At 39.5% G+C, this 10,226-nt stretch overlaps 1 protein-coding gene across 2 annotated transcripts in view; it reads right to left on the bottom strand.

Annotated features, from left to right (window-relative positions):
- Positions 1-1,080: 1,080 nt before the first annotated feature.
- VCL (vinculin) overlaps positions 1,081-10,226 on the bottom strand; it is a 55,561-nt gene continuing 46,415 nt past the window's right edge. Inside the window, exons 19-22 of one of the 2 annotated variants that reach the window (XM_066555082.1) lie at positions 7,384-7,593; positions 5,074-5,277; positions 4,347-4,451; positions 1,081-3,667 (exon numbers count right to left, since the gene is read on the bottom strand). In XM_066555082.1, the coding sequence (XP_066411179.1) occupies positions 3,521-3,667; positions 4,347-4,451; positions 5,074-5,277; positions 7,384-7,593 (666 nt within the window). In that variant the 3' untranslated portion in view covers positions 1,081-3,520. The remainder of the gene's footprint in view (positions 3,668-4,346; positions 4,452-5,073; positions 5,278-7,383; positions 7,594-10,226) is intronic. The other variant, XM_066555081.1, reaches the window with a different exon arrangement.

Genomic DNA, 10,226 nt, shown 5'->3' with positions numbered 1-10,226 from the left:
TAGGATATACAGAAGTGTCAGAGCTCCAGTCCTGACCCCAGCACTGCCTCCCACGTGTGACTGAAGAAGCCCTGCCCACCCCAGGACCTCAGGCACCAGGGAGGCTCCCACAGCAGGGGAAGGGCAGCTCATCACCACGACTCACTGTCAGCAAGAACCGCACTCACCTTTAGGAAACCAGTCTAGGCATGCAGATGTGTTTTGTCAAGGAAATGGCTGCAGGTGTGTGAGGCCAGAACCTTTCTTGTACATGTGCTGGTGCCCTCTGCATCTCCAAACACAAGATGCTCAACTGCAAAAGGGGGCCTGTGTTCCTGTTCTGTTTGAAAAAAATAATGTTCCAGCACTTCTCTGAAGAGCAGAGTTTAGGGAATCACACAGAATCATTAGCAAGGAATTACACTGCAAAGTCTTGATCTCCCCTTCTCCTCATGTCCAGCTCTGGGAGTGCTGACAAAGGTGGTTGTCTGTCAGGGTCTCATCTTCTTTCAGATATGGAGAGAACTGTGAAAAGTACAAAACTCTGAATTTTACCAATTATTACTAAATACCCTGGGACTATGAGGCTGTGTTTGGTCCTACAGTACCAATAAAACATTGGTTCCAACAAGTCAGAACACTGTGTGCTGGTAGAAATTTTTAGTAAGAAAAAATGTTTATAAGATGTTCTTACAGTGATGGAGTGAAGGAAATACAACAGTGGTTTCATACTCGCCACCCCTGCATTCACTTTAGGAAGTAAAATTCACAATAACAAGATGCTGGTCAGAGTAGCAGTTCTTCCCTTGACAGGACCAGGCCAACCCCATTTTAAGTTTTCACAATACAGCAGATCACTGTCAGGTCTCAGGCAATCTCCTGTTCTCTCCCACTAAACATAGCTTCCAGTAAATGCTTCAATTACTAGGTTGGACAGGCACAAAAGACAAAAAAAAACTTTGTTTAATCTTCTCCTGTTAGAGAAATTTTGCACTTCCTTTCTGTTCAGAACATGTAGAAACAACTGTTCTTTTCTTTAGCTTTTTGTTCTTCTTGTTACAGCATCATCCACTGCTGTTATCATTAACACTCAGAAGCTGATTTTTGTACAAATGCATTTTTATTGTTTTAACAGAACCAAAGAAAGGTTGAAAACATTAGACTATACAATACATTTTGGTTTATAAACAAAGTTTTATAGTGGTAAAACATTTCTAAGTGACATTCATGGTCTTGTTCAAATTTTTGCTGCACATCAGGTCTGAAGACCAGTAGTGTTCAAAAATGCAGAAATTGCATAAGGTGGTCAAGTATCTCGGCTTCTATAAATAGTTCGAGAACTTAGAGCAAACATTCTGAAGAATATCAAAGGCAACCATGATTCCTAATTCTCCTGCAAACATTCCTCAAGAAACAAAAAGTGATCTTTGGCATAAACAATTATGTATTAAAGGCATTAGTAATATTGCATTAATATCATTCAAGCAACTAAACAGTGATGCTAAAATAATAATAATTAAAAAAAAAATCTCACAGAGAAGCCTGGATGGCAGGAGCAGGATGAGGGGATGTGAGGAGCATTGAAAAGCAATACAGGAAGACTATTTAGAAAATCCCTTTAAAATAATCCCTACATATTCAGTGTTATGTACTATTAAATAGAAATTACTACATTAAAATTATACTAAAGATCTGATATAAACCAACCAAATGCATCCAGGTTAAGGCTCTGGCACCCCTTCCTTCCTCTTCCTGTTGCAGGTAACTGCAAGAAGAGAGTACTAAGGAAAGATCCTAAGTACCAAATATTTCATGATACCCAGACACAAGGAGCAAATTGAAGAACAACACACGCCTTCTCTTGCTGAGGTCAGTTTGAGACAGTTGTATTATCAACAGTTTAACTTCCCTTTTTAGATAACAGTGCAATGAAGGGGGTGGAGGGGACAAGGTCCAAGCACAGAATAACTGTGGCAGGCAGGTAGAGGACAGCTGAGTGCACTGTGTCTCTTCCTTTGAGCTGTTAAGACTGAAAAGTTTTTCCCCAAGGACACTTCTATTCAAGGTGGTTTGATCGTCCAACAATTCTCAGCAAATTAAGAGGGTATTATGAGGTCAGTGCTGATTTGGGCAAAAGTCTGCAAGTATTTCTTGCAAATGTAGAAACTCATTTTCAAACAAGTTTTCCTGTCCATTAAATGAACAGGTATGAATATATGTGTATATTTATATATATGAAGGCAGATTCAACTATGGAAGGATAAAACATCATAAGTCTGTTTTAATAAGGGGAGGCAGTTTGAGGGGGGTTTTATTGTGGTCATTTTATTTGGAATTTTTTTTAAAGATATAGTAACACTTTGTTCAATTCACTTGAAAAAAAGATTTTGAGACTCCTAACTCCACAAGCAGTAAAAATAATGAGGTATGTGCAGCATTAGGAACCATCATTTGCTGGTAGGCACCAGCTTACCTAAAGAGGGTTTCATGCCCCTGCAGAGCTCAGGTTTCAAGAAGCTTATACATTGTTAGAAAGAAGAGCAGTGAGGCTAAAGGTACTTATAAACTGAATATCTTTATCTTTTAATTTTCACCTTGAGTGGCTGGAATAACATTAGATGGAGGGATGAGGGAAATAAGATTAATTGCATGTGCTCATTTGGTTTTCAAAAAAAAAGAGCCAGCATGTGGCATCTTCTGGTCCTGGACATGCAGCTAAGTTAACAGAACCAGGATTTTTCAGCTCAAGACATTGCTGAATTGAGCAAGGAAAGAGTTCCATGATTTAAGGTCTCCAGCCATAAGGCTCAAGCTGTCAACAGTGTGCCACTAACAAAATCTGCAAAACCTTTCAGTACAGTACAAGAGTTCTGGAATGCCTACCTACAGGGTGACAGGAGGGGAACAGAGACAGCTCCAGTTTCTGGTAAAGTACTGTTGCCAGGCAAGAATCAAAAGCAAAAAGCATTTCAGACATGGAACTTTAATCCTCAGTTTACAGCTGTTCTGCTGCCCCACCTTCCCTCTTTTAATGAAAAACCCCACACCTTCCATCATTTCTGCATGGTTTTAGAATAGCCAGATAAAGTCCTGTTGAGAAGTTGAATGTTTGTGTGTCAATGATTGTCCCTAAAAAACTGCCAAGTAACCAAGTGTCCTAAACTCTCAAGACAAGCTTATAGTGAGGTCCATGTTTTATATCATCACATGGAAGTTACTGGAACATACAGTGCATAAATTAAATGTGCTTCTGGGAGTACAGAATTCACTAAGAGAATCTTGAAAAGGAAAAAAAAAAAAAGGAAAAAAATTAAATATAAGAACTGTCTACTGTTGGCAGCAAATTAGAGGTGTTGGATATCAAATGTGTTTCAAAGACACTTGAAATGCATTATCTTATAATTCATACCCTTAGAATGGGGCATTAGCATAAGCTAATCTTAAGCTCATGTATACAGCACCTTCTGCTGTTAACATATCTCTTGTGTTTCCAAAAAAAGGCATTTTATGTTACAGAAAACAATACTAATGTGGCAAGTATTTACTGATACCATGGGGTCTTTCTGACCCAGCGAAGAGTGAATCCAGCATCTGTTCTTATCTTAATGGATGCTGCTTCAGCTTCTCTCACAGTTTCCTTCACAGACTGCATGAGATTCTGGGCGTTATGAACCAACATCTCAGTTGCCTGTCAAGAAAAAGAATTTCCAATATATCAGTAAATACCATGATTAGGACAGTAGCATGTAAACTCTTTGGGCACAAGAACTCCCTGTACAAATATTTCAAGTCTGCTGCCTGAAACTATGAAAATACAAGTGAAGTAACTGTCTCTGGGAACCAGCATTATCCTGACTCAAAACAAAACTTTGCCATTCCTCACTGCCTATTTGTGCAAAATCTTAATACAACCTTCATGTCTCTAAGTAGAATAACCTCCCTCAGAAGCCAAAGCTGCGAGATTTCTCCTGAAAAGATGCATTTGGAAGGTAACTGAGCTGCAGGGGACTCGAGATAATGCTGGAAAATAAACGTTTCCCCTGGAATCCACCCGAGGGCGCCCCTGCCCCTCCCAGGTCCAGTGTGCGGTGGCGAGTCCTTCCCTCCGCTTTTTACTGGGCAAAGCAGGAGATTACCAAGTTGTTTGTCACAAAATTGGAAGCCGAGTAGCTTTTTGACTTGTTCCTCTATTAAACTGTAGCGTTTGAGCCAGAAACCAAGGTCCTGTACTAAATTATCCTCCCTAAACAGCTGAGGTGAGCTTCAACATCAAGTTCCTAAAACACATCTGACAGAACAAGTTGCATATTTGTCCCCATAAAAGTGATCAACAATTCCATGCTACCGTCAGTCTTTACACCTCTTACCTGTTCCGACTCTTCATCACTGATATTAGTTCTGCCCAGCATGGTAGCTTTGACAGTGGAGAGAATTTTCAGTTGCGTACTGATGGTTGGGATTCGCTCACAGACCTAAGTAATAGGGATAAAAACCACTTCATATTGTAAATTGAACCAATACATTAAAATGTTTTATTTTCCTTTACTATTAGAATATGAATGAGCATAGAGGTGATCCTACACCTTCAAGACTATCTGATAAATATTGGTAGAATATCTGAATCTTATTTTACTTGCTTCAGGAGTATTTAGAATGGAGACAACATTCTTCTGTTCTTCCTTTCCTTTCAAATGTCTGCTTGGTTAAGAATAGCTTTTTTTTTTTTTTTTTTTTTTTGCCTGACACTGAAAAACTTTAAATTGTTGCATTTCTGGCACTATTCTTTGATACAAAGGAATGAATAAATGAAATACAAAAAAATGCTGACTTAGGACAGATCAGTATTTGTAGCACAGTATCTTTTCAAAAGTTCTTTTGACATGAAATTCTAACTTTACAGAATATATGCTCACATAAATATATATATGTATGTATGAATGTATATATATATATTCCCATGGGATCTAAAAACACAGACCTTGACAAAACTTTACAAGCCAAGGGAAGACACCCATGATTTCCTGGCACAATGCCTGTGCTCACCCCCGCTGAGAGAGGCCCAGCAGAAGCAGCATTGAGCAGCTCCCTGGTTACCTGCAGAAGGTTGGTTCTGATGCGCTTGTCCGTGCACTGCTTGGCCACCTCCTTGGCGAGCCGGGTGACCTCGTCGGAGGCCTTGGCGATGTCCTTGGCGCACTGGATGAGGGCGCGCTTGTTGCCGCTGCCGCCTCGCACCAGGCGCGACATCTCGGCCATGAGCAGCGCCATGCGCTTCGCCGCCGCGATGATGTCGTTGCCCTGCACGGAATGACACGGTCACTGCTCCTGCCAGCACGGCACTGCTCAGCAGAAACACTCAAAGAAGTTAAGGATGGAAGAACCACTTGTGAACACAGAAGGGGTTTCTTCAAGGAACAGGGAAGATCTCTACTAACTACTCATTTCTGACATTTTTTTTTAACGCTCAGAGAAAAAAGCTTACTTCAAAACTGAAAAAGAAGTTGTAAAGTGTTAGTTTGTCCATGGAATGAGTTACTGCTCTGATGACTAGATTTTAGGATAAAGCATGTTATTAGCATTTGAAACTCCAGATTTTCCCCCAAAAAAGACTTCTTATAAAGTTAAAAAAATGTGCTAAACAACCTGTTAAACCAGTTGTTGTCATAACAGTTGAGCATGGGATTTTCAGTGGCATCTGAAACTGAAGTTGGTAAAGCAACAGCTATGCTGCTAATAATGCCAAAGGATAAATGGAAGAGAATCCAACACATAACTTTTGTCACCAGTAAGGTGGAAGTGAGAAGCAACTTGTATTTTTTAAAAATTATTCCTTGAAAATAAATCTTGTTTGATACAATCTCTCTCTTTAAAATAAAGCCTCCGGGAGAGAAGAACATGGATTATCAAAAGATAATCCAGTCATACTTCTTATATTAAAATCAAGATTTCTTGTACATCAAAATTTACAGTCACAGCAATACATCTGAGAAATATTTGATATGCGAATTAATTGCGACCAAGGCAAACCCATTCCTTATACACTGTTCCAAAGAGAAACCTAGTGCAAGGGAAAGCAGACCTAATTGATTGATTGTTAGTAGTCTGTCAGTACATTTAGTGTATTTACCTTATTCCCTTTCATAGAAAGTTGTTAGTCACAAGAGAACTATTTTGTGCTTTGAAGCATTCCTACTGTGTGGATGAAATAGCAGCAGAGTGAGTTTAAGTATTAGTACACCATTCCCCTGGAATAATCCCACAGATAATGACCGATGAAGTTCAGAGCAAGGAGTACACAGTGAGAGCCCAGCTAAGCCAAGGTATCCTGTACCCTGTGCACACACTTCTGTGACTCACTATGAGCAAGTTCAAGATGATATCCCAGGCATTTTACAGATACAGTGACCCAAACAGCTGAACTATTCATTACCATGGCCTATTAGCTAAACAGTTTGCTACTATAACCAGTTAGGATATAAATGACATAACACAAAGTTTTCCCATGTTTTCACGTAGAAGGATCAGTGTCTAACAAGTTATCCAAGCACCAGAATCTGAAAAGGACAAGAACATTTTTAAAGCCCTTTTGATTAAAATGGTTTAGTATAACTATCTATGTAAGTATACACACACACGTACATATGCACACTCCCCTATAACTTTTGTTTGTTATGGGACACCAACCTTATTTTTTGCAGCATGCTATGAAAAGTGCCCAGTCTTGCAAACATTTGTGCTTAGACAGAAGACAGACTACTTGTGAATGTCTGAACCTCGTTAGATTTCCACTGGTTTCATATAGACAGGATCTCAATTCAACAGCTAACAGCATTCAGTGCAGCTTCTTCAGAAAAGAATTCTCTCAAGACCAGCATTTGCAATACAGCCCAGTGCAAGCCAGCAGTCAGGCAGTCTCTTCCACAAACACTGCCATACAAAGCCATTCCTTGTTGGAAGGGATGTTAATTGGCGGCATCAATTGAGGCCAAGCACAATAGACACCTTAAATGACTTCTTGAATTCTGTAACTCTGCTGTATCCGGAAGTCATTAGGAAACCATTAACCACGGCTTCCCAGGTAGCCCATGTGAATGGAAAAAGGAACCAAAGGGGAGGAAGACAATCCCTATTAAAATTTGAAAACTGCCATAACAAAGAAGACCAGGCAGATGCAAAGAGAGAGGAAGTCTTTGAATATTAATAAGTGACCCCAATCAAGCTTCAATCCGGCACTGACAAACAGATCTAGCAAACTTGTGAAGCCACTCTCAGTCCTTAAAATGAAGTGCAGACACACTTATTCATTCAGGATGGCGGGGCCCAGCAGGGATCAGGAGTGATGCAAATGTGTCAGCGTTCCAAGTGGCCGGATGCACGCGGATCAGTCCCGGGACTCAGGAGTACCTTACTAGACCACTTGGTTGCTTCCCGGTGTAGAGACTGAGCAGCAGCCAGAATGGGCTGGTTAACGGGCTGATTGGTTGGCATTAACAGCAGCTCAGGCTCGTAATCATCTTCAATGTCATAGGGGAGAGTGAATTCAACATCTGCATCATCCTCCTCATCTACATCTACACCAGCCTCAGCCGCTTCATTAATCACAGTCACATCAGGCTTTGCAGGTGGCAGCAAGGGTGGAGAAACAGGGGACAGTTAGTACAAGAAGCAGAATTTGGTAGAAGAGCACAAACTGAGCAGTTTTAGTGACCAAAACATCCTCTTGGCCTCTCAGGATCTGACAAGGCAGCTCTAGGATCAGGTCAAGGGAAGGAGGGGAAGGAATATAAAATTAGCAGAAGAAAACCAACAGTTCACCTGTGAACCAAAGTTACCAAAAATATTAAAAAGTTACAATTCAGATATGCAGCAACATTTTCCATCTGAGCATTCAGCTTCTGTAGACAGAGGCTGACCCACAGAACAACATTTTACTGGCAGGTCAACAATGAAATGAATGGCTTTTCTGTCTCAATGGAAGCTGTTCTGACTGCACAGGAGCAGGCACAGCAGCAGATGACTGTGGTATTTGTGCAGATACAAAGCTTTGTATGGAAGCCCATTCATATGTGTGATAAGAGCAGATACCAGCAGAAAAGCCACTGACATTGCTTGCTGTAGAGTAAAAAGAGATGGGATGGAAGACACTGTAGAAGCAAATACTGAGGTACCACACAGAACATGTAAAAGAGCAACGCAGGGTTTGAAATAGAAGAGGTGATGTTGAATGCCATGAATACTGTGAATTTGACAGTTCTTAAAGAAGATTGAAATGGAATTAATTAAAAAAAGAGGATTATGAAGCATATGATACTATTTTGCCACAGTATGTTGTATCCATTACCTTCAAAAAGAAAAAAAAGAAAGGGGTTTCAAGTGAATTACATTAGAGATGTTCTCAAGGAAGAGGTGAGAGTTATAACAATATAGGCATTAATAAGACAGCAATATTTCAATACAAAAGTAGTCTACAAGTTAACTGTATTTCTTCAACTAAAGCCAAGTGTGATAAAAGTAAAGGTACCCTTACCAAAAACTGTGCATTTGCAACTGTGTTTTGCTTAGAGATAGTCTTTTATAGGAAAAAAAAAAGGTCTTGGTCAACAACAACATACAGGAATTTTGGATTGTGATTTGTTGATTTGTAAGGCCAAATCAACTTGCCTTCAAAGGCAGCTTTTATATAAGTCTTAATCTAATGAAAAGTATCCAAATATCCCTCATTTTCTGATTTATCCAAATGAGGGGGGAGCCAGGGAAATTAAAGCAGTAGACATTGTGCAGCTGGTGTTCCATGAGAAAAATGGAGCACATGAAAACTTAGAACTCACTCAGTGAAAAACAGCTTTTGTAAAGAAGGAAAAAAAAAAAACAGATATTCATTCTTAGAAGAATGAACAATGTTATCAACATATTTTAAAGATTAAGTACTTGTTCACCCACCTCCCCCACTTTACTAGAGGTAAAATACCAGTAGACAGTGATCAGCAAAAAGGCAAAAGACAGTTGACACACAGTCTGTTGGGACTTCATATAAGCAAGACCTTATAGTTCTGTTTTTCCAGGGCTAGCCCATATTCCTCAGTAGCACTGTCCATCAATCCCTCTTCCAACCAATCAAGTGAGTTCAGAGACTACAGAAGTGTTTTTAAAACTTCTTCCCCCAAAACAGACTGTGAGAATAACTGAGCTCCTATTGCTAAAATGATACTGCTTAAAAAGAATTAGAAGGACAATTGGCAGGCTGACTTATTGGTTTGTTAGTCTCAAATGAAAGCAATGAATACAGTGTTTTATAATCTTAAGTCACTGAGCTTGGAGATCTTTCAAAATCAGCAAGGAGTTTTAAGGTCTGCTGCTTGGCTCTGCACTATTTAATGTAGAATGCATATAGTATATATGCATATATATAGTATATATGGTAAAAGCATTTTGTTACCTACTCTGTATTGTTAAATTCAGGGATTCCAACAGGGATCAGTTCTGGGATTCCAACATCAAAACACTTTTAGGAAACTGAAATTAAAGCTTTTAGCCTCAAAATTACCTTCTGAGATCACTAATACATTCCAGTACTGTCTCTTTAGTAATATAAAAAAATGCTTGGTATATCTAGAAGTATGGGGGAAATAGAGCTTTGGATTTTAGATAAGAGACACCCAAAGAGTTTTGCAGAAACTTTTTTTGTTTTATCTTTGCTTCCAAAACAGATGTCCCTTTAGCCCAAAGCACTGAAGTTGATTCTGTAAGCTATTCAAATTTATCTCCTTACTCACCATCTAATTTAGTGCAGAAAAAGGGAGAGATTAAAAAAGCCAAATTCTGTCCCTTAAACTTACACTTGCAGAGAAGCCTAAACATCTGAAGTGCCTTCTCAGCACTCAACTTCTGCCAGAGAAAAAAATGTAGCTCTTGGGGGAAGGAGGGAGAAAAGAAAAGCAAAACAAAGTGATATCAGCATTTATGAGACCAGCAAATTCACTCTTCTTCATAGCACTGAAATGGGAGGGAAATTCAGGTTTTCAGCCTTAACAGGAAAACGTGACTCACTCCAAAAAAAGAGTGAGACCAGGCTACCAATATGTGGTCATTTTCCCCATCATAAATGCATCTGATTAACAGCAAAGTACCTTGTAGCTTCCTCCAGAATTAAGACAAACCAGTTCCCGATTTCTGCAGCTGGCATCTGCAAAATCCATATGGACTTTTGCACACAGATTTTTCAAAGTCAATTAAATATAGTAATCAGC

This window comes from Molothrus aeneus, chromosome 8 (genome assembly GCF_037042795.1).
Source record: "Molothrus aeneus isolate 106 chromosome 8, BPBGC_Maene_1.0, whole genome shotgun sequence".
In the NCBI taxonomy this organism is placed as follows: Eukaryota; Metazoa; Chordata; class Aves; order Passeriformes; family Icteridae; genus Molothrus; species Molothrus aeneus.
Note: the sequence above shows the minus strand (reverse complement) of the source record. Positions and strands in the feature narration are given on the sequence as shown.